The 25,521-nt window shown below is 40.7% G+C and overlaps 1 protein-coding gene across 1 annotated transcript in view; it reads left to right on the top strand.

The window, feature by feature from the left end:
• LOC143321893 (NT-3 growth factor receptor-like) overlaps nucleotides 1–25,521 on the top strand; it is a 218,276-nt gene that overhangs the window by 28,904 nt on the left and 163,851 nt on the right. The window contains exons 2-3 of the mRNA XM_076732604.1: nucleotides 8,134–8,208; nucleotides 13,014–13,085. Coding sequence (XP_076588719.1) covers nucleotides 8,134–8,208; nucleotides 13,014–13,085 — 147 coding nt within the window. The remainder of the gene's footprint in view (nucleotides 1–8,133; nucleotides 8,209–13,013; nucleotides 13,086–25,521) is intronic.

Below are 25,521 nucleotides of genomic sequence, written 5' to 3' on the forward strand. Positions count from 1 at the left end.
TGTACACTTCTTTCTTGGTTCTATTTTCCTCTCAGCTAGCATCATCGCTTTTCCTCTCTTCACCTCCATCTCTCTGGCTCTTACACTTTGGAGGCAGAGTGCGTAGGAGGCTGCTGTAATGTTGCAGTTCCTTCTCTGTCCTGGCAGGCAAACATTGATGGTTTGTGTGGGTGAGAGGTCTGACTCTTCACACACTGCCAAGATCAGGAAGGAAAGGGAGGAGAGGGGGAGGGTGAGACAGGGAGAGAGAGAGAGAGGAGGAGGGAGAGTAAGGACAGGGGAAGTAGTAGTGCTGAGCATCAAAAATCAGTTCTGGGTTTGAACTTCTTTCATTTAACAGCTGGGGATTGATTGACAAGCTGCTTTTGATTCTGCTAATTGATGCTGAATGATGATCTACATCACATGCTCAACTGTACAGTGTTCACAACAGGGTGGCTGACAGGGAGGCCCTAATCATTGCACAACAAAAGGTCCATTACATGGCTATGCATTTCCTGCAGCATGGTGTAAGAACGCAGTATTTTCATTGTCTCCAGTCATGCTCATAATACCCATGAAACATCTTACGCTCGCGCATCCATCTCTGATAAGAATAACACTCAATTTGGCAGGATATTTATAATTGGAACAAAAAGAAATTACTGTCATTTATGACAAATGACTGTTTGTGGCAGCTTGTTGTGCTGAAAATGGAGGTGTTTTTGGTTTGTACTTCATCTTTGTGACTTTCCCTTTTGAAATAATATGACAAGAATTTGATTGAGAATCAATAAGCACAGCCAGAATTATTTTCTTCAACTATTATTAAAACGTTCATCAAAGAAACTCTGCTCAGCAACCCTGTCTCCTAAAAATGATGTTCACATTCAACTCGTTAGCATCAGTAAATGCGTTTGTCGCAAACACAAAGCTGGCTGGATTATGTCTTTATCAACAGAATGAAGACACTTATATTGATCATATTGCCACACTGATAACTCCCATTAAATATCCACTCCTGGCAAGTAAAGCGTGATTGTTGATTGTTGGTGGGTATATTTAGATAGTATAAGCACTTGGTCAAGTACCAAAAAAGTCAACGGTGACTTGAAGCACAAAGCACTTGATGCTTTGACCTTTTCAGTTTAACTGAAACCATCATGTTTCCCTTTCCACACATCCGGCAGACAAAGACACACATTGTCATTCATCGAAGTTGTGTTTGTGTTTAGTTGTGTTGTGTTCACCTGATGAATGTGAGTCCAGTAATCAACCTTTTTTAGCTCTGTCTTTGCTTTGATTGACATCAGTCATTAACGATTTATCAAATCACCATAAGTCTGGCTACATATTTTCAGGCCATGTATGGGAATAGGTCTACCAAGGCAAAGCAACACCTGTATCAAAATTATACCTCAAAACCTAGTGGACCGAATTTAAACAGCACAGGTGTGAATGCTCCGGGAGGAAGTATTACATCACATCCACGGCCGTAACTCCAGATGTCTCTGAGTAATCATGATTAAAGTCACTACAGACACCCAGTGCTGTCTATTGAACGTACACACAGAGTTTCATTCAAAGCCAGTGAAGAGGGGACAAAAGGCGGAACTTTGAGTGTGTGATTATTAAAATGCTATAGGCTTTGTGATGATGAAACAAGTGTGTGATTGGTCTCACTCCTGGCTTTTATTTTAGCCAGTTGAGCCGCTTCCGTCTGTCGAACAAAGAAGGGCTTGACCCCGGATTCCCTGCTTGCAGCTATATTTCACTGTTGTATTTCTCCCTTTCCATCACTTCTCTGTTACTCTCCCCTGCTCTCTTATTCTCTCTGCATATCAAAAATCTGAATCTAATTTGAAATATTCCCAAATTTAAATGCACAGTCTGCCTATTATGACAGAAGAAATGCTTATCCCAATTTTACAAAAACTTCTTGGCTCCCTGTCTACAAGTGTCAAACCTGCATCTATAATATACAGTACCATCACATATCTGGTAATATGTGATGGTACTGTTTAATTAAAGAATACCTTTAGGCTATAATTGTATCGTCAACGCAATGACACAACTGAACAACATTAAGCCCCTGAGCCCTGATGTCCACAACAACAATAATTTCCATTTGATTAGACAGTTTTCACAGCCTGCGTATTCCACCGATTATCAATATCATTACAAACACACAAGGCAAAGAAATGAATAAAAGAGCTATGCACACCGCAGCAAGCAATATATGGCTACAGAAATGAAATCAGTGCCACTTCAACAGCAGAATAAAACATGGCCAAAGCACACAATGTGGAGATGTAGAAATTATATAAACTCAACGGCTGCAGCCACAAACACACATTAAGCACATAGTGCATACACACAACACTAAGTTGCAAGGAAACACAGCGGTTGCAGACGTCTCTGTAGTCGTTGTAGGCTGCTCGTCTGTCTTGAATGTCATTCTGTGAGCCTTGTGACCGTCCTCATTCACAAGGATTTCTCCTCAACCTCAGCCTCTACGTCCTACTTCTGTTTTAACTGTGTAAGGGATGAGACTTGAAATCTAACAAAGAACAATACTTGTGATAAAAAAGTACAGAGCTGTAAGTCAAATTTTGTCTACAAGTACACAAAAAACAGCTTTATTACAGTACAGAGAGTAAATGTAGTTTGTTATTTCCACCCATGACAGCACTTTTATATAATTTTTTTTTTTTTAATCATTTTCTGACTCTGTTATGGGCACAAATGCCACCTCCAATATAATAAGTGTTCAAATGTATACCGATTTATTTGGCACAACCAGAAAGGGACTGGAGAGTCACAATAGGAGAATGGCATTGTAGGAATTTGCCTGAACACCCTGTTTTGATATGCAGTACCAGAATAAAGCAGGAGAAATATTTTTTTAGCTGTTTCTTAGTTCCCTAGCTGTGCTGTGTAATCCCTCTGTAATCCTATATGGGTGTTTCACTTGAGCGTATCAGCATTTCCCAAGTATGTATCATCAGCAAGCTCTAGCTGTGCTTGAGATGCCCTGTCACAGTTGGTAGTTTCAGGGCTGGTATGAGTTTAGAAACTGATCTTCATTTGCAAATTAAGCTGGGTTTTACCTGTAATAATCCACTGCATATGCAATTGGCATTTAACATGTCACACTGCATGTTCTATTGAAATGCAGAGCTGCAGACAGTGCGCTGTATGGTTGACTCAGTGCTTTGAGTTCCCCTCAGTTGGTAAAATGTAGCTTTTGATTTTTTTTCTCACTCTAATCTTGCGTACTGTAGATAAACATAGAGTTGGTTCTAATAAGAAAGACATTGTGTACAGTGTCAGTGGTTACAGTTTATTTAGCCATGGCAGCGTTCTGCGTGTTGTGCATTTGTTATTGCCACGGAAACCACCTGTTCATGTTGGCACAACAGGCTTTGTGTGCCATGCTTGAAGGACATACTGTATGTAAATGATGAAATCTCAGCCACTGAGCACAGACCTGCAGACCTGAAAAGCAGAAAGAGAAAGGTGTACACACAGACAATATCCAAACATCATTTAAGCCGTTTTCAACATGTTATTAGGGTTAGGGTATCACTATATGGAAACAGATTACACTCCTCTGTGTAGGAGTCTGATTTGCTATTCAGTCCATAGCCTGAGACTGTGGCTGCCCTTAGCTATGCAACTGTTGCTTTTCTGCTCTGCACAAATAAGAGAGAGAGCCAAAGAGTCACAGAGACAGAAAGAGAGTAGAGACAGGATTTTTCTTCATTGATCTATCCTGTCCGTTGTGCTGACACAGCAAACCAAAAATGACAACTTGTATTCTTTAGTCTAATTACTGAAGCGAACAGCATGTCTGCATGGGCAAGCTGTGGAACTCAGGACAGGACAGGAGGACACTGTCCATCCTGACACTGTCTTCATTTCACCACTTACTGTCTTCACTCTAATTGGCAGTATGTCAGCTGACCCTTTGAAGGCCCCAATAGGATATGAAATAAATCTGAGGGGTCATCAGATGATATTTGTTTGAGAATTACTGGCAAAAATGTAGCTAAAAATGACTCACTCTTGCATTGACCTCTGCATAGGGTTGCAACATCAGTGACTCATCACTTTTTTTCTGCAAGTTAGTAAATAGAATATTTGCAGTTCACACAATCAGCTTGAAAATCATGTACATGTTTTGAAGCACTTGAAATTCCAATCATTACTAAGGCGTTTCATGCAAGAGAGCCAATAAAAACAAATGGAATGGTTAAAGTTGTCAAATTGACATTGAAGGTGTACTGATTGATTCATGACGTCCATTATGCGTTGAGTAACATGCAAAAAAAAAAAGCATCCCACCTTAAAAATGTCACTGGCAGCCTTTATGCAGCACATTATTGTGCAGAAAATGAGCTCATTTATCAATATTTTCACAGTCTATTAGATGAGCTGGACCTCTGCCTGCACTGTAACTTTTTCTCACAATGGAGGTCTTGGAGGCGGCTTCATTTAGGTTAATGAAACAAGCTACTTGTGTTCATTCGTCTACATTATTTCCAACAATTACGACCAACTATATCCACAGTAGCGCTTAATACTGCTTAGCTAGATGTTTGTCTGGCTGACGTGAAATTCTCTCAACATGATCAGACTATTACTACAGTCAGTCAAACATTTCATCATGTGGTCAGTTATAGCTGACTAATGTGCACATGTTAGCGTCACGGTTGCACTGCGGCACTGAAGGAAGAAGGAAAAAACCACACACACAAGCAAAAAACCTCAAGCAAAGTAAATGAAAAGAAGTAAACAGAGCAGAATGGATACATACAAGCACATCTGCCAATCAGAAGCTTATGACAGCAGACAGACCAAACGACAATCCACCTGTTACATTCGGAGATGTTTGGTATGCTCACATTTTGTTGTGAGTGTGGTGTCAGAGAAAAGCTGTCTATAATGAAAAGGGTCCATCCTCTGGGGAACATTTTTATTCCTCTTTTGTACAAGTTGAAATTTTAGCCTGGTGACTGTGCTAGAGGGAAGCTCAAAAGCACCAAAAACATTATTTATCATCCTCTGGAAACCATAAATATCCACAGTGAATTTCAGCACTCTTCACCATCAGTTTGGAAAATGTTTCTATTTGTCATAGTTGTTTTTGAATGACTGATATTAAATCCACAACTCATTCCAGGTAGAATAAGGAGGTTACTTTTTATAAGGAAGTCGTCTCAGTATGAGTTTGGTTTGCTGTAGCCAAGGCTGCTTCTTGATGTGACCTGTATTTCAAGAAGGCTGCAGTGCGTTCGTGCCTCTGCTATTAGCAAAGCTCCTTCTCTGACACTGGCCGTTCTGCGAGGGAATGATTTTATATTCAAACATAAAAGGCTGCCATGCACGGAGAACTCAGTGGAAATACTTTTAAAGGTGAATTTAAATTGTGTTTGTGCATCTATATCTGCTGTACACAACTGTAATTATATCTAAAAGAAGATTTCCCAAGACTGGTTAAATGCATCAATATGATGTGTTGTTTCAAAAAGTGTTTCAGATGAGGCTGATGTTGTCTTGATGCTTGCTTTGTTTTTTTTTCCAGACCTGGTAGTCACAATTTGCATAAAAATGTGAGTTTTTCTGCTGGAATCTGCACTGATTTGTTCATGAAGCTCCTTCAGACATTTATAGCTGCGTCTGAACTGCCAGTTGCACTCGCCATGCTGGGATGATTGTGGACGGAATAGCTTTGATTTTTGGGCTGTTGGTCAGACTTAATCTACATGTAAGACAGACAGTTTTCACTATTTTTAGGCATTTTGTTGACCAATTAATTGATCAAGAAAACTAATCAGAAGATTAATCATTTATGAAAATAACAACTGGTTGCATCCCTGGGCTATTTACACATCCAGCAGACACTGAGCCCATTAGCATTCACTTGGAGTCATGTTTGTGTCGACCTGATGAATCCAATATTCTGTCCTTAACTCTATTTTTGGTCTCAACCAACTCCTGTGGGAAATATCTGACTCTTTAGCTGCTAAATGCTCCACTATGTTCACCTGTTAGTGTTTGCCTGCTGTTTGGTACTCGGCAGGTTCTGTACAGCTGGAGGTTTTTCACTGAAAGCATCTGCCTGCCGTGTTGATGAGGGTGAGATTTTGTGTACAGGTGATCAAAACAATGAGCTGAAAAAGGCTAAAATGCTCTCTAGAGCTGGACTGCAGAGTTGTTGATCATTCGCTGAGAGTTCTTCACTTCCACATTAGACGTTTGATCCAGTGTTCGAATAATATTGATTAGTGCAGCCATGAATGAAATTAGCATAAGTGAGAGTGTGTGGGATTTTGGCGCTTTTCTCGTACAACCTGGATGCATCATTAGTCAGTTTGAGATCGAGTGATGCTGTGGTGGATCTACTGTATGCTGGATGATTTGGGTAGAAGGTGCAGTTTTAGCTACTGAAGGCCTCTGGTGGGTCACAGTCCTTTAAAGGAGGCAGCTCCTACACTGCCACACAGCACGTGGCTTTGAGGTGTGTGTGCAGTCTTATTCAGGATATTGAAAGATTAATAGAAGTGTACAGTATGCTTGTTGGTGGTACATGTTTAAATGTCACCTGGTACATGTTTTGCGCATCTGTTTTGTATCTCTGTGTGTGTGGTTATGTGTTCACGGATGGCAGAGGGATGAGAGACACAATGACTGTCAGCGAGAGTAAATATGCAAAGGTGTTTTGGTGATGAATCAATTCCAGGAAGACAGATGGACAAACAGCACCTCTAACTGATCTTTCCATGCATACCTTTAGAACCAATAACACAGACAGGAGTGTATGCACATACACACACACACACACACACACACACACACACACACACACACTCACAGTCAGGGCCAGGAGGAGGTCTCTGGGGTAAACAGATGTTCAGTGCAATGTGATTTGCATGTTTTGATTTGTTGCCATCCGCTGCTGGGTCCAAAATGGGCCACTATCCTGTTTCTGCTGCTGGGCTCCCACAAGGCCACGCTACAAACTTTCACGGCCAACAAACCACAGCAGCCAGTGAATTCACACCACGTCTGCATGAGCACTAAGACTGTGAGGAACCACATTAAGTTTAACAGTTTACATTGTTTGCAGTAAAGCTGTGTCACTGAAGAAGTGTGTTGACTGCCACTGCTATACTGGTTCCTTAATTACTGTAAAACTCAGGGATGCTAATTTAGAGATTTCTTTTTTCTGACTGATGGTCAACCCTCGTTAACTGATCATTAACTGTTAACCGACAAGATGAAAGTGCACTGTTTAAAATGGATGAATGTCTGACTGCGACACATTAAAAATTACCAATACAACAAATGTTTTTTTTCTAAAGAAAGGGTTTATTTAACATGTGCAACAACAGTATAAACAAAAACAGCAGAACACGACATACCGTCATCTATATTCTACCCAGCAGTGCTGTGAACTGAATAAAACAGACAATAGGCCTAAATGGAAAATATCTAATTCAATAAATGTTTAAATGAATAACAAATGGTAGCCACAGACAAAAACACTTAATTAACATCAATCAATGCAGTTTTTCACTGTCTTTTGAGCTGAAATACCTTTCCCAGTCAAGAGGATTTTACATATTTATAATCAATTCAGGAATCATAAAGAAAAGAGTCAGGAGACTAAGGTGAATCAATTTTTACCCCACCTCTGTTGTTCAAATGGGTGACGTATTTTTAACCAATTTGAGGTTAGAGGCCAGTTTGAACTGTATTGAACTGTAATTGCCCCACTTGTCTCTTACTTCGGCGCAGTCATTAGTTCACATACATCAATATGTTCAATATGTAGCCCACCTTGGCCAATTTAGCCACCTACATTATCAGACACACATGGGGCCGACACTGAAGCCGGAGCCACGTGCTAATCTGGACCCCACATATAAAGATTTTTACTTTAAAATAATAATGCAGGCTTTCTTTATTAGGACCTTAAATATATCACTTCCCTTAACCCTTACCCTAAACTCTGACCTATGCATTGAGAAGTTTTCACTGTCTGCATTTGAATATGACATTTCATAAACCAAAATAATTAACAGATGATAATGAAAATAATTGTGAGCTGCAGCCTTGCTAATATACCTTGTCTGTTCTACTTTCCAGACACATCGAGAACTGGACTGGTCAGCAGACCTTGAAGGATATGGATATGGAGCTCTACACTGGCTTACAGAGGCTGTAAGTAACACATTCTTCCTATTTGTGTCTCTTCTTTTGTGCAGCGTCGTAATATTTCTGTAGGATATCGCCACCAAAATGCCCTGCTGGAAATATTCTCCTCCATTCCTGTTTATCAGATTAATCCCTGGAAAACATCTGTTGCAAAGTTTCAGAGCAGTATAAAAAAAAGATGCATAATACAGATAAGAGAAATAACTGTAAAATAAATAAATGAATAAATAAATAACTGAGCATCTATAATATACAAAATGACAAAAATTTTGTCAAACCTGTTTCACATTAGATTTTATCTCATCATTATCTGATGAAAAACACCGCTTGAATGATTAAGAATGCAGCTTAGCAGAAAGTGCCTGGTCCAGTGGTCTGATGGTATCAATTTAAGGAAGAGATCCAATTTGAGGAAGTGATCCATTCATTTTGCTGTCAGATCAAATCAAATTTTGATTGGGACACATTTTATTGTCACCAAATCATAAGTTCGTCAGTCAGCTGCTCAGGTATTAGCTGCATACAGGCTGTTAGCTAGTTAGCTTGCTAGTGTTAGACTGGAGCTCCTGCTGCTGCTTTACAGTTTACCCTGCTGGAATATCACGTCAGCAACCCCCCGCAAATTACCAACATTTTCAACACCGCCCAACACAGTCCTGACTGTATTCATTGCATTTGCTGCCTGCTACAGTGCACAGCACAGACAACGGAGCTGCTACATTGAAAACACATTTATTTATTTATTTATTTATTTATTTATTTATTGTCTAAACTACATTTTAGTCTTGGATATAGAAATGTACTGCAGTGTGTACAATATACAGTACAACCAGCTGGTTTGTAGTTTCAAACTGTCACTTGCAGCCTGTATAGATAGCATGCAAGCTAGGAATATTTTTCATCATCAATCATTTTTCAGTGATTTGATGATGATGATGAACATTACACTAAATATATCTGCAGAGACTTCACCCTCTCCCTCTATTTTCCTATTGGCTGTGGTTAGAGCGTTTCTAGGCATCAACCTTTGGGGCAGTGAGTGCGTAGCCCCCAGCCAAGAACAGTGCGTAGGCTGTTAGGGCAGTACTCCATAAAAATGTAGCAAGACAGTAAGAATGCATCCAGGAAGAGCCGATGAGCCTGAGGGGCCATCTTTGAATGTTGTGTTTACAAATCGCAACTGATAAATCCTACTCATTCTGCCTTTAAGAGCGTTTTCTAGCAGTTTTTCTACAAGCGAGTGCACATGCAGACTGTTAAGAGCTTCTCACCATCGGCTGTCTGTGGTGCTGAAGAGGAGATACTCTTTAAACAGACTTGGTGGATTTAACCGTCTGTGCACTTTACCATACATTAAAACAATAAATCAGGAAGTGGTGTGAATAATAAAACAGAAATGGAACCATTTCCATATTTCCTCATTCATTATTTGGTGTAAAAATGCAGCTTTATGTTCAGTCAAGAGTTTCATCAATATGAATGTCATGAGAGTTATTTCAACCAGAAGAAATGAATATATGGCGGTATAAAGAGTCTTTACTTGATTCTGCTGGAAAAAACAAAGATAGAAGGGAAGTCCCATAGCCTCCACCTTTCTCCATCGGAATGATTAGTAGTCATCACTGTGATTATTTTTTATATGATAAAAAAGGGAACTCAATAACTAATAATCAGTAATTGCTCAATCCATCAGTTCTTTTGTGTTTGTTTTAGTTTCTCTCTGTTGTATAATTTAAACATAATCGCTCATTTTTAAGCATCACAGACATCGGTGGTCATGGTAAAAATACAGACGTAATGATGCATTAAATGAACAGAACAATAATGTGACTAAGAGTCTACAACCATGCTAACAGCTTTGTGACCCTATATTTAGACGCAGTACTGATTTCAGCTAAATGCTAATGATCGTATGGCAACACGCTCATAATTATGGTGCTAACATGCTGACGTCTAGCAAATATGTTTACGATCTTAGTTTAACAATTTAGCATGTTGTCATTACTAAACGAAAACTACAGCTGAGCATGGGAATGTCATTAGTTTTCCAGATATTTGGTAATTAACCGAAAAGTATTAGACAAATTTAATTTTTGATTTGATTGTGGTGGTAGATACAAAGCCAAAGACCACCAAAGTCAATCAGATTCATCCTCTTTGGGTCCATGGATGTCTGCACCAAATCATGGCAATCAGTGAATTTCAGTCTGGGCTAATGTGGTGGACTAACAGACAGCCCAAGACCCATGCAGCTAGCATGGCTGAAAGATTTATTTTTCCTCCTGCAGGTTTTGGTACTTCTTAAAAAGATACACGTAGGATAGGTTTGCATTCTTTAATGTCTTTCTTGCATCTACATGTACAGTGAAACACAAAAAGAGATCTATTCCTACGATGGTTCCATTGTAAGAAATGTGGGACAAAATCCCAAGTCCTCATTCTGAGTGAAAATGCATTCTCAAGTTCAGCTAAAGCTAATATGAGGGTTAAGTAGCCTCACTGGTCTCAGTTACCCAAAGCTAATGGGTATCTTTCAAAGTTACGGTCTTGTTAGTGTGAAATTCCCTTTTCCGGTTCCCCCAGACAGCATTGCTGTGCTGAAGAGAAGGAATACTAACATCAGGGAACAGATGGGACTTTGTGCAATAAAGACTGTAACTCTGGGAAATGCACACTTGATTTGACAAGCTCAGACTGCTAAAGCCTCATTTTAGATTGGGCTAAACATTAGAATGCATTGGATGAATAAGTACAGTGGCCAAAAATAGCTTTATTGTATGTGACTGCTGTTTTAAGGCTTGAAATAGATGAAAAACTATAACATGGGCCAAGGAGGAAATCATTCAATTTTGGAGCGGATCCAAATCTCGGAGCGGATACAAGAATTATTTTTTATTTTTGTGAACATTGCAAGCTAGGCCCTTTGGCCCTGGCGGGATAAATGCCATACAATGTCATACATCTGAAAATCCAGTAGAGGGTAGTGAAGGCCAATAGTGACAAAACATAGCCAACTGCAGAATTATGACAACTCTTTATCACAATCCACATTCAGTGGTACCAGTAAACCTCTGGGGTAGAGCCACTTCATACAGAAAGCAGTCATCATGGAGCACTCTGGGACTGTGGTTTCATGGGAAAACTGGTGCAGCTGTAACATCGGCACAATTGTAACAACATTTTCTTATCAAAGCAAAGCATGGCTGTGGAAACTGAAGTACACACGCATCCTACAGCTAATTATACTCTTATATCCAAATACGAAATAGTTTTGGTGATATATCCAGATATACTTAGTGGTTGCACTTGCAGAGTTGCATATCACAGAAGAGTGGACTACTGGCCTTGGTTCACGCTCTCTGAGTGCCCTTCAAGTTCAATATGTGCTTAGCTCTGAGTCTAATTACTGATTGACAAGTGGAACTATTATCTGAATATTTAATATATTGGTTAGTTATTGGATGGCAAATTACATTGTGCATGTTTTTGGAATGCTTTCCTTTGACTGAGGTTAAGTGGCAGCTAAAGAAACGTAAATGAAAACTGTAGGAGAGGAGAAAGCAGAAGAAACGCAGGTCGTAAGCTGCGTCGATAGTGAGGTGTGTGTGGGTTGCTGCAGCATATCCACCGCTCTGTGGAACGGCTCCAATCCTCCAGCTGGGCACAGACACTGGCTCCTCTCCCACTTACAACTTGCTGATTAAAACTGAGCTGCAGGTTCCTCTGCAGCTTCATTTTCACTTTCATATCCAAAGGTGCTATTGTGGGAGACACAGATTACACTAATTGACAATAGTTGGCTGATTGTCAGACTCTTCTTTCTCAAATACTTCAGTTTGATCCAGTCATTTGGTTTCGGTCTTAGTGCAAACAAATAAAGTGAAGATCTGGTTAATGAACAATGGAACAAATTGAAAACAATTGATGCTAAATCTAAATGTTGTGTAAGGTTAATTGGCAGATATTGGTAATACTGAGAGACATGGTTGAAAGTCCTGGGAAATGGTACAAGTGGCTTGTCAGTCAAGATCGTTACTGTCAAACCTCACTGTCTCCTTTTTACCTACCCACTCCTCCCTTTGTCCTGACACAACTCTGTAGGAGAAAATGTCCACATGTCCTTCAGCGACATGAGAGTGTAATGAGATTCCGAGGCAGTATATTTCAATTAAATTTGATTGGACAGAGTTAACATTTAAACTGCCAACTTGAAAGCAAAGAGAGACTGAGAGGGAGTGGGCGATGCTCACACAGTGGAAAGAAATCCATTCTGTCTTGCACTGAGTTTCACCACAGCTGAAGTGCCTTCAAGACGTGGCTAGTCTAACAGCCACTAGATGGTCGCTTCAGAAAAACCTCTTGAGCCTTCATAATGTCCCTTCAGGGAGCTATGGATCATTAGTTTTCCGTCACTACTTCTGAAAGAAGGTGTACCCATGTGTTTAAGCTTGAAGGAGTGTATGCTGATTGTTTTCCTCGATCACCTCCAGTCAAAGACAAAAATAAATGTCTGCAGGTTTTGTGATCAGCAAAGAAAGTGCTCGTCACCTGTCGCTGTGAGCAGGAGTCACACAGAATCCTCACCAGTTTGGATATTTATCGAGAGTCAATAACTTGTCTTCGCACCTTTGAAGATGGACACTGTCTCTGTCTTAACTTCCCGCTTTGCTCTGCTTGAATTGTCCCCTTCGGTAAATGTTGCTGTCTGCTCCTTCCCCTCCTCTGACTGACCATGATTAAGCTTGATGGAGCTGAAAAAGTTACTCATCAGTGCTCTTATTCTCTCTTCTCTGTCTGTCTGTCTGTTATAGAACAATTACGAGGAGCAACCTGAAAACAATCCAGACTCATGTTTTCTCCAAGAACCCTCACCTGCGCTACATGTGAGTACACACACACACACACACACACACACACACACACACACACACACACACACACACAGACTCGAACACAAACAATGGGCTGCGTGTGTCGCTGAAAAGAGTACAAACAGGCATACACACACATGCATGCACGCACACACCCACACACACACACAGTGGTCTGAGTAAAGGCAATAGTTTAATCAACTTAAAGACATACCTCTGTGGGTTGAGGACTATGACAGCGATGATGCTGTCAGCACTGGAGCCTTAATTCTTTACTAATTCTGGAAATAGATGGTAATAACCCTTGAGTGCATCTGCAAAATGAGAAGCTACTTTAAGTCATTCTCCAAAAACATGCTTTAGAAAATGGACATTAGTCTTATAATCAGGCCTGTCTTATATTACAGACAAGACGGTGAAAAGTTGTGCGTAATTTTTCATAGTGAAAGGGTTTAGTTACCTTGTGTCTAGACTGCAAGCATATCAGACACGTTTTTCCCTCACACATCTCAGGCAGCAGACATACTCTCATTTTAATCTATGCAGCTGTCTGCACCCACTCTGTGCAGGTTCCCATCTCAGCTGTCTCATGGTCAGAACCTCGAGCTGAAGCATTAAGCTAAGCTTCAGGTCAATTTTTTTCAACAATACAAGCGTGAACACGAGATTGATGCCCAGAAGAAGGGCACTGAATAGATATGTTTATCTACATTTTGCAACCAGTGCTGTGTTCTTCTTGTGTTTACAGCCGCCTCTGTCCATGGTACAATCCTAAAATGGAGACTACTGTACGGAAGACAGAAAAATTGCTTTTGTAAACAGAGGCCTTTCGCTGTGCAATGTAGGTTTAAGTATGAAAATAACCTACTTCACTGTGACATAAGTGTCAATCTTACGCATCACAAAAATAGATCAAGAATACTCACAGAAAGCAAAGAAATACTGCTCACTGCAAGTTTGGCTGTTCCTTTGCTGCTTGTCACTTTGAATTGTGCAGAGAAGATGGAAACAGTATAGATAGTGCACTTGTCGCGTGAACGCTAATCTCACGTAGCCAGACCTATCGACACAGTGCTGTGCCAGCACTGGAGAACGGCCCGGCTGCACCCATCATCGTTCTGGTCGAAGGCTTTAAAAGAGCTAAATAGCCGCAAAAAAAAAAAAAAGAAGAAAAATAAAAAGCTTGTTTATGTTGGTGACCTGATAAGGGTAAGGGTAACTCGCCATTTTCAGCATAGATCGTGCAGGTTGCTAGCTCAGATGTTGTTGTTGTCTTCCACAGCAACAGGGCTTTTGAGTATGGTAACACACAGATAACAGAAGGGCCTGCCATTAAAAGCAGGCTTATACCCACACTCTACATCCAGTGAGTGAGACTACATGAACACGGTCATCACATAAGCATAACGCCAATGTGATGTTTGCATTGTCAACAGGGGGATAGTTTAGAAAGGTTTAGTTAGCTGTATATAGTAGAGGAACATGACTGTGAAGTAGAGGATCCATGAAATAGAACAGAAATCTGCTATCAGGACTCATCAGTTATTTTAGGCCAGGCTAGCTCTGCCAAAAGCTATGGAGTCACCAACTATCATCTGCTACATCCCCTCAGTCTGCAATGTTATTCACATGGTGGCCACACGTTTGATTTATTTAAATCCTAAGTGATGTGAATGTCGAATTTGGAACCTTTGCTGCTCTGCTGAACTTTTCATGACATACTGACTTTTCACCACATATTTCTTCTTTGTTTTCTGGGTGACATGAATTGATAAGAACGGCCAATAGTCCAATCTTAATGAAATGCAACTCCACAAGGATAGCCAATATGTATTTCTGGATATATTTCCAAAACTATGAGAATTATGTCAAAATATGGTTGCGCCTGGCTGTAGCCTCATCATCTCAGCTGTACATGCATTATGTGCTTCTACAGTGGAAGTATTTCACATCCTTAACATGCATGACCTCCTTAGTGGAGGTTAGAACAGCTTCCATATGAACCGGGCTGCCAATGTCAGCTGACTTTGGGTTTTCTGCATTTGAAACATTTGTGAGCAGTGGTGAAATGGAGTCACCTCGTCCATACTGTCTTGCCTTCTCCTCCTTTTAGGTATCTTTATCCTCCCTTTTTACCATTCCCCCCATCTCTCTTCACTTATCTCAAGTCAACGTCACCTGTAATTGACAAAAAAGCGATAAAGATGTGCATGTCCATTTGTATTTGTTGAGAATTCTTGTATTACCAACACCATCCCATCAATCTTATGTATCCCTGTGTTAAATTTGAAGTGTCATTTAGTAACTATGGAGGCTTTTACCTCTGACAGCCATCTCTGGAGTCTTGGGAACTTAGTACGGATTATCGGAGATTGTTGTAAGCAGAAAAGGCACATCATGGTGCTGTGGGAAGACATCAATTCACCATCAGTCTTATGAGGTCCACTTATCATGCAGGGAACAACGTTGTCAGCAGATGTGCTTGGTGCTCTGTGTTTGATAAGAGTCTTCCATTACTTTAAATGGCCCCTCTAACAGTGGTGTGAAACTTGTTTCCCATAAGTGTGTGCAAAATGCAGCCAGAGTTGCCAGACTCATGTGACTCATCACCTTCAAAGACTTCCACACATCTCTCCTCTGTGTGTCCTGATTGGCTCGGCTGTCTTGCTGATGAATTTTAATGTTTACAAAGTGCTGTGTTAATCAAAAAGACTGTAAGGAAGCACCTGTTCCCAGTTGATGACTTTGTAACATAGACAGGACAGTTCCACTGTTTACCTAGCGTTATTCATGATCATTGAATATTATCCTCCAACCAGAATTTGTATCAGGAGAGTATCACAAAGGCAGCAAAGTAGGAAGCTGGGACCTTTGTTGCATTATGGTTAAAATAAGTCCACACTAGATTTTGAAAACAGGAAACACTTAAATGTGCTGGCCTGTGTGGGCTAAAAGGTTTAAGTCTCTTCAACCTCTGACCAGCTGTGATGTAGCATGCTACTGTATTGTTACACATCAGTGCTGCACAGGGGCTGGAAAAAGCATGTTGTCTCCACTAGTCAGTGCAAGCCAGATTATTAGACGATATTATTCTTTGGCTATCAGGATGCCCAGCCCCTGTTTTCGGTCTGAATGCAAAGTAACTGATTATCTTGATGTTGGGAACTGACCGGCTGAACCTGGACTTTATGTGTTCTTGACTTTTTTGCTTAAAAAGCATGAGGCTTTAAACCCAGACTGTCATCTAAAGGATGGTTCAGCTAAGGGAAAGGCTAATCTGTAGTTCCTACATACAGTAGCAGCACTTAAAAATGTTCAACTTTCACTTTCCCAGTAATTTTGGTTACAGGTCCCCTTCGGTGTTGCTGCAGTTCACACACAATATCCTTCAGTCTCATAAAATACAACATGCTGTTCTCTTTTCTGCCACCAGGAGAAGCAAATTGGCGCCTTAATGTCGCTTAAGAGAGGAGTCCCAGAGCAGTATCCATGCATGCTTCCTACTGTATTTCATGACGAACAGGGTTGGGTTGGCGCTGTTATAAATCTGATTATTACATTGTCAACACAGGGCCATAAATGACTGAAATATGAAGCAAAAGTTAAGACAGCTTCTCTGTGACTTCTCATTTTAACTGTTGATATGTCACACAGCTGCTCTTATTTCCCTGCATTTATGTTAACTCTGTTAGGAAATGTTTCAGTCATAAAAACAGATTTAATTATAAGCCAGCTGCTTGATGCTAGTTAAAATAGTATTCCTAGGCCATAAAATCTATTTCTACTTCTTATTTGCTCTATTGTCTGAAACAGAAAAACAAAAACATGTAAATGAGACCCATGCTGGGAATTTAGCTGCATTAAAACACAGTATAGGTGTGCAGTAGAGTCAGAGAGGTTTAACAGGCTGAGTAACCAGCTGTGTCTGCCTGCACTGGGGCTGTGTGGCAGTTACACTAAAAAGACAACCGTCTGTGCTCTCTAATTTTATCTGTAATCACTCATTTTGAATATCAATGCAGCGACCACACAGCTGTAATGTCAGAAACATGTATTTCTGCTGATTTTGTCAGACGATGTCAGGATAATGAGTTCTGTCCTTGCCTCGAGTTAACTTCACTTATAGTGCGGGCTATTGCAGTGAGTTGGATTGTTTTACACAATGTTTTCATGTCGTTTTTGTAAAGACCTAAACTCCCGCACTGCTGACTGATGTATCAAATCTCTATGTTTTAAACATTTAGGACAACGGCTGTACTCTGTGGTTGCAAAGAAGTTCACATAGAAGTTATCAGTGTCCATTAGTCAACATGGGAGTTTTTCTGCTGAGTGCATCATAGGGCATCATGAGCACATATCAGAGAACAGCTGGATCTTCTAAAGTACTGAAGGCATAAGCAGGGGCGTAGCACCAAATTCTGGGCCCTGTACACTCTCAATGTCAGTGGGCCCCTATCCATGCCAGTGCACGAGGCGCGTGGGCAAAAAAAAAAAAAGAAGAAGAAGAAGAAGAAAAAGACAAAAAGAGGGTATTTATTTAAAATTAAAAAAGCATAAATAGGGTTTTAAGCTACAGCCAGATCAGATTATATTGATGAGTGGTTCTTTCATTCACCACCTGAATTGATGCATTTGGTCTACTTCTGCTCAAATACCTAAAACATTAGGCTACATCTGGTTTCTGTACTAACGTTTTGATCCATGACACTCTTGCAAATTTTGATTTAAAAACATTTATTCTTGAACAGGAGAACAGGAGACAACTGCACACTCAGGATCAAATCAAATAAGCTGCATTACTTTTGTAATGAGATGGTACAGTATAAATGAACAGAAAAATATTAAGGTTCAATGTGAAAAAAAGAAGCTGTGACTGGTTTCTGCTTTTTACATTAAAGGCCTATGTCATTTTATCAACAGAGCCTGCGATAGTACAAAATGTTGACTGTCAAATTGTTCTTCAGCTTGCAGAAAAAGAAATAAAGCCTTGCTGACATGAGATGTAAAGTGACAACTAACGTTATCTAAAGCTGCAAAAAGCTGCAAGCAGCCTGGTTGGAAACTAGCAAAGCTAAAGACTTCACATGAGCATACAACATCAGCAGCAGCTGTCTGTAGTGGACTACGTTAACTTTAATTGGATTTTGCATAACAAGCAAACTCGGTTCACCTTTTGGAAAGAAAGCAGTCAACAGCTGCCTCCCTTCATTCTGCCTTTTTTCTTTTGCCTTCCGCTCTTTCTTCTTTTGATACCCCGATTTTTGCTTTTTGGGCAGCATGCTGCCTAACCCCCAGGTCATTCAATCTGGGCTCACTGACGTTACACTTGTCGCTGGTCGCTGTCGGGCGGACTAAACCATTTTGCGCGTCCAAGAGGGGGGGCCCCCAGAATGTCCAATATGTTGGGAGGACTGTGACATAAAGTTCATTCTCTCAGTTGATGTTATAAATATATTTGAAATAAATTATGACACCAATAAATTGGAGGGCCCAATTCATTCGAAATAAAAACATCACAAAAAAAAAAAAAAAAAAAAATCAGGATTGTCATGGGCCCCTCTCCCAACTCGGGCCCTGGGTAGTCAGGTCCACTTTTCCCCCCACTACCACGCCCATGGGCATAAGTGCTAATTCCTCAAAGCATCACCCAGACCTTCCCTACAGGCAGCAGTTAACATTTCCAAGGCAAGAGGCCTTTGTTGTACTACGTTGTACAGCATCAGATATTTAGGGCATTTAAAGCAGCCATAATGATTCTGAGCGTTGAAGTAAGCAGTCAATCATAGCCAGAACTGACCATGAGCCAATCTGAGAAATACTGTGCAACTACACAGTCAGATACAGCATCACACAATATCCCAGCAACAGGCTATCAGCAAAGATAAACAAGCTTTACTTACTGCATGCAGCCTGGACATTTGAACTGCTTGTGGTTTTTATCTCCTGATAAACAGGTGATTGTTTCACAGCAACTGTCAAACTCTGAACCTCCCCTGGAAGGACGGCAGTCGTCTCTCCCTCTCCTCCCACTCACATTGCACAGTGTATTTTCCTTTGATGATGCAAAAGCATAAAGCCATGTTAAAACAAGATCACAGGGATTCTTCTGTGCTTCAGTTTTTTAAAAGCATACAGTGGGATACTCGATGGTGCAGATGATGTGCTGTACAATCTCAATGCATGGCATCATATCACAAGCTGCAGTGCTGTAGTGGGTTTATCTGTGCAAAGCTGTGTGTAAGCCAAACACTCCCTACTAACATCATACTGTAACACATGCTGTGGTGCAACCGGGACAAAGGTTTTAAGTGTTGCTGCTGTACACGCTTGGAGATACTTTCCTTTTGTTTTTGTACACTGCCCAGATTTACGTTTCCCTCCACTCACCTATACCGCAGGTGGAGGTAACATTTGTCAGGCCTGCCCTTGTGAACAAGTAAGTAAGCCTTGTTAAAGGTGAGGTGGCCCATTAGACAGGACTTAATCTCTTGTTTGTTCACAAGCTTTAATGGAGCACTGCAGCCAGCGAGGATCCAGGCAATGACTTCTAATCACACATTCATGCATGAGTATGTTGTTGGACATGTTGAATGTGAAATTCATCCACAGTGATCCATTGTCATGTCTTAAGGACTTATGATGCAAGGAGCCACAGCTTTTTTTTTTTTTTTTTAAAAATGTTTCCATTTATTTGAAGTTATAAGAAAATCTTGCATTGTAGATTGTGCCATGCTTTCTGCCTTTCTGAATGTGTGTCCAACCCAAGATTTAAGCAAGCCAATCTGCTCCTCAGAGCCCCACAATGACTCCTATCTAATACATAAGCATGATTCACGTGACATAACCATGCAAAAAGCAAAGCTAAAAGTTGGTTTTGTCACTTTCATGGTTTCACTGCGTTTGGAGTAGTAACCCTATCCAGAAATAGCACACTGAAGACCATATCTAGGGCATAAGAGGAAATTTGCATGATCTTCATTGGGCATTTGGCAGGTCACAGAAGTAATTATCAATGACAGCAGATTAAAAACAGGCCGTGAACAAGAATACAGACTAGCACAAATGTAGGCTATTTGCACTTCATGCCAATGAGCAAAGTAAGGAACTATATAAAAATGATCAATAATTCAGTAACATTACAGAAATGTGCGTCTCTGCAGGCTTAATGAGCAAAAGACAGCTGCATGTGAGCATCATCAAGTAACCCACATTATAAAATACTGTGAAGCAGAGAAAGCTCTCTGTGATCATGGTTTATCATGTTTATATGCTTTGCATCATTAATCCAGGCTTGGACCAGAACCAATGGATAATACAATACACATGAAGACAAACACACTCTATGATAACTCTTCCGTCAACCCAAGGAACTACCACTGTAAAATCTAGACCCATGAATATTGAAGAAAATAAATGCTGTGTGGTGGAAATATCAAAGTACCACCAAGAACAGTAATGATTTGTCACTTTTCATTAGTGCTACTGTCATAAATGCAGCCTGTAGACAAACACAAACAGCAGACAATATTAATCATTTAACACCCTGTTACATCTAATAACCTCCACTAGAATACATGTGCTATTTAATATGCATAGCTCTGAGCTTTGCATGTCAGTATCTCTCATAAAGAGATGATTATAATATGGCTTTGTATCACCTCAGGCAGGAAATATAACATCCAGGCCAATCTGCACATTCTCTCCATGCACAACAAACTGTGTGTACTGGAAGTGTTTTGTGAAAATGTTTTTTTCTGTTTACTTAAATAGTTAAAAACAGCCAAGTGGCTTCAGTTTCAAGAATTATTCAATAGCAATTCCATAATTAATGCCAACAGGAATAAATATTCATGTATAATGTCTGCACCTCAGCGCTCTGAATCAACTTAGGCTTCAGTGTGTTTATCATCATGAAGCTCTGGTCACTAGAGATTCTTCCACCTGTCAGAAAAGAGTATACAGGTTTTTATTTTCCACATTATTTCCATGCACATGCATCTCCTGCTTTCCTACATACTGTAGCATGATCACTTGTGATTTGAGACGCTGAGGGCAGCTCTGCTAGTATGTTCTTTTTTAAAGACCACCCGCGTCCCTCCCTCACCAACCTATCTGTAATTTCCCAGCATTTAGTTGCACTTTTCTTCCCGGGCTTTCTCCTTTAAATGTACTCCCTCTCAGCTCTACCTTTTCAATTTCTCTGCTTCTCTCTTCCTCTGGTGCTGTCCATGTTTTCTCCACACTGCTCGGCCACATGCACTTAATGCACTCACTAAATGTTGTATTGAAGCGTATGTGTGTGCGACTAACTGCATGTGGTGACAGATTATACCATCGGGTTAAAGGCAGCCAGCGGGACTGGCGGTCTGCAGTTCTGACGGACTACACTACTACTGACACTCCAGGCCAATTCTCCTGGTGCTGCAGATGGACGGTAACCAGCGATATATTCGTGCCTTTAGAATGACCCAACTGACTGTGAAGCAAATCATTTGCTTTCTTCAATTAAAAGATAACTAAAGCCTCCAATTCTGCTAGACCCCTCCATCCTAGCATATTTACAACAGAGCAGTGAGAGAGCAGTGACTGTAGGAGATGTGTCCTCATGTGATGAAGTACACAGCTGTAGCTATTAATCATGGTTAATACTGGAAATCATATTAAATTGGATAAATGTTGTATTTTCTAACGTGATGTTAATGGGCAATGCAACTGTTGTGCTTTTAAAGCATCATTGCCATATCATTAATTATGAAATATATTCCCTTCCTCATACTGCACTGTTTTTATTTTTACCCCCCCAACACACACACACACACACACACACACACACACACACACACACACACACACACACACACACATGCACACAGTGCTACATTGCTTGGCAACGCAGTGGTCGTTATCGCTGTAGCCATTGCGTCCTCACCTGTCTGAACATCACTCTCTGAGCCTTGTGCACTGCAAAGTCCTCAAGACTGATTTTGGTTCAATTTCTTTGCTTGATCATTCTCAGTTCATGTTATAACCAGTACTCTAAACCTCTCTGTCCCACTATAACCAGTCCTATCAGCATCCCTGTCCCACCATAACCAGTCCACCTCTCTGTCCCACTGTATATTTTAAGGATGACACTTAAATCTCAGTGTAGTGATATGAACTACTTGTGACTGATAGTGCAGTCTGTTATTGATGAATGACAAGAAGAAGAATCGCTCTGCAATCAACTTGCGACCGGTTCAGGGTGTACCACGCCTCTCGCCTGTTGACAGCTGGGATAGGCTCCAGCCCCCCGCAACCCCGAAAGGGATAGGCGGGTATAGAAGATGAATGAATGAATGAAGAAGAAGAATCGTGTAGTATCACCCCACTATTAAACCTTACATTTCATACACAGTCTGACGTTTATGTAAGTTATTGGTGCAAAGCAAAGTCATTAAAAAAGTGACATGGTGACAGTTGTATCAGTACCGTGGACAGCATGACAAGTGTTTCTCCACCCAGAGGTCATCTGGAATGACGCTGCTTATTTGTCCAAGGTTTGGGAGAAGGGCTGCTAACAGATGCAGAACTGTCATCTGGTTTTGAATTAGCTGCTGGTGGTGAAAACAGAGACCAAGGACCCAGTAATGCTGGTGGAGAAGCAAGACAAGCTGGCGGAAAAGATGGCACAGTGGTGGCTGCACTCCCTGCTGTGGCTGCTAGCTTGGTTCTAACATCATTAGTTTCCTTGACATTAGTGGAATCTATGAAACTGATGTCGTTAGCTGGTTCTTGTTGTGCGGCTGCACCTGCTGAGTGATCAGTCTTCATTAGGTGAGCTTTTCTTGTTGGTAAACTCCTTTCTCATGGCCATTTCCACAGACAAATATGGTTGTTAATACTGAAACCAAGCTAGCCAGATGCTGACTGAAGTGAAGCATCATACTGACTTTTCAAAAAGTTCACACAGAGACATGTCAATCATGGAGCTGACTTTTTTTCTGAATGATAATGAGCAACTTCAGATTGGAGAAGTATCTGTTTCCATTGCATTATTTGTGCTTTCCTGAATAACCTATTCGGGTGCATCCCTATTATCAAGCTCTGAATATGGCACAGTTATCAGTGGGCCCACAAATTGTGTTGAATGCCGCTGCAGAGGGAAAAAAAGCAAATTTTGAGCAGAAAAAGCCTTTTTTTCTCACAAAACATGTTTTTCTGGGGAAATGGCATCACATGCCAACAAGAATCTCTCTGATTATGTACATTGAATCAAATGTCTCAGTGGTCATCTTTGACAGGTGAATGTGCTGAGAGACGAGTACGGTACAGACGAGATCTGTTCTTGGTTTTTATGATGTTGAGATGTGAGAATCCGCTCTCACATGCTGCTCTGCTCAAAGGCAGTGCAAGAGACAATTTAACCAGCTTGTTGATGTTAGAGCAACAATCTGGACCGCTTGTATTTACTACAGAAGTTTTCCTGCTTGCTTTAAGTGCATCCAGTCTCTCACAGTGGAGTTTCTGTCAAGTTGCAAGGTGGTTTCTGTGATGTCCTCTGATCCATCAAAGAGTAGACCACAAAATTCAGCAGACTGCTACTTCGCTATTAACTCCCCACTGATAGTTTGTGCAATGCTCTGCATGATATACACCTCTGACATTCACTCCGTGCAGCTTCAATAAAGCAAAACCCTCAGCACGGGAAGACACAGGGCGTGCCTGTTTAGCCTGATGACATGACATGAGAAATATTATACAGACACTGCTGTTCTCCATTCACCTTGTTTCACATCTAGCAAGTGGGCGACTGGACTTCTCAGCTTCACTAGCTTGTTTGTTAGCAATGGCTTGTGCCACATTTGTGTGCTCCTTCCTCGTTTCGTGTTTATCCAATCACGGATGATTGACGTTCTTTCAGCCTGAACCCCTAAAATGAACCCCTTTCGTCGGCTAGATGTCAGTGTGAACACCACATTTCAGTGCACTCATCGTTATCTTCAAGCCGCGGCACATCTTGGAGCCACTTTTCAGGATAGTCTTTTCTTCTGCTCGGCTTCAGTTTGACGTTTTCTTTGTGTAGGTGGAACGCCAAAGTAGCCATTTAATGTCTGCTGTTACTTCACTGACTCAAATGTGTTGACCAGAAACGTGTGTGGATAAGACATGCATGCATGACTGATTACAGTTGCTGCCGTCTTTATGTTGTGCTTCGTGGCATCTGAAAGTGTTGCATCTGCTAGACTGTAACAGCTTTAATCTATTTACAGAGTTCACCCAAAACAATCCCAGGACATTCACAATATTGTCCTCTCTGTAACCGAGACCCATCTCAGCTGAGCCTGGTACACAGGTGCATTTTGAAGCAACTGAATGTTACATGTCTTCGTCACACATGCATAACTATTGTTTAACTCTTATGTGAGAGCCTCTCTTCGATACCAGACTTGGATAAAAAAGTGATTTTATGAGACAAGATTTTAACGCTGAACTCGATCATGATGCAAGAGTAAATGTGCCTTGTAAGTGTTGCACCCTCATCAGGATGAATGTAAAATGCTACATTTAGTGAGCACACAAATGATGTGACAAAATCAATAGCATTCATTTGTTCTCCTGCATCGTGCCATCTTGTATCGTCTGGCATGGCAACTGTCTCCAAGGAGAGAACAGTGTCCAATCAGGGCTTCAGTAGGCTCTACATGGGGGCAGCCATCTTAGTGCTGCTGAGACTTCCTGAACAGCAGGAAGTTGGCAGATGGTGTTTATTCCTCTCTGTGTGTATGGGTTTGTGGATTTGTGTGGATTTGCGTGTGTGTGTTTGTGTTTCTGTGTGTTGCTAGGAAACTTGGACGTCCTCAGTCCTCGACAGTCCTCTTCAATCAGGCCTCTGCTTATTGAATTTAATTGAAATAATGTTAATGATGTTAATCGTGGGAAAAGCGAACACAGTTAGGATGCCTTCACCTTCTCCATACTTTGATTGAATCAATCACAACTTCATAAAAAATGGATTAGGTTCATGCACTTTTGGTCATTTTTAAAACTCATTGAGTTTTTGTCATGAAATCATCAAGACTGTAATAATTGCATGTTTTTTTTAATGAAATTATTCAAGATAGACTTAATGGAAGACAAAGAAAATTGAATGAAAGCCAAAGAGTAAAATGGAATATGGAAACAGTTTTCTGTTTGGACAGACCTCATGTGTGTATGTGTGGTCAATAATGAGATGTTAACTGTGGATTAGCCTCTACTGACCTCTAACTTGAAAAAGAGCACTCGTTCATGTCAGAACAAATCAACCAAATATTAGAAACAGCAACTCAGTACAGTTCAACAGCACCACTAACTGCAACCATGTTTGTATAAGGAAAAAAAAAAAAAATGTCCGCGTAAACTTTAAAAAGTACTAATTTGGTGGTGTGGACAACTCATGACAAGTGTTCATGTGACTGACAAGTAA

Source organism: Chaetodon auriga, chromosome 6 (assembly GCF_051107435.1).
Source record: "Chaetodon auriga isolate fChaAug3 chromosome 6, fChaAug3.hap1, whole genome shotgun sequence".
In the NCBI taxonomy this organism is placed as follows: domain Eukaryota; kingdom Metazoa; phylum Chordata; class Actinopteri; order Chaetodontiformes; family Chaetodontidae; genus Chaetodon; species Chaetodon auriga.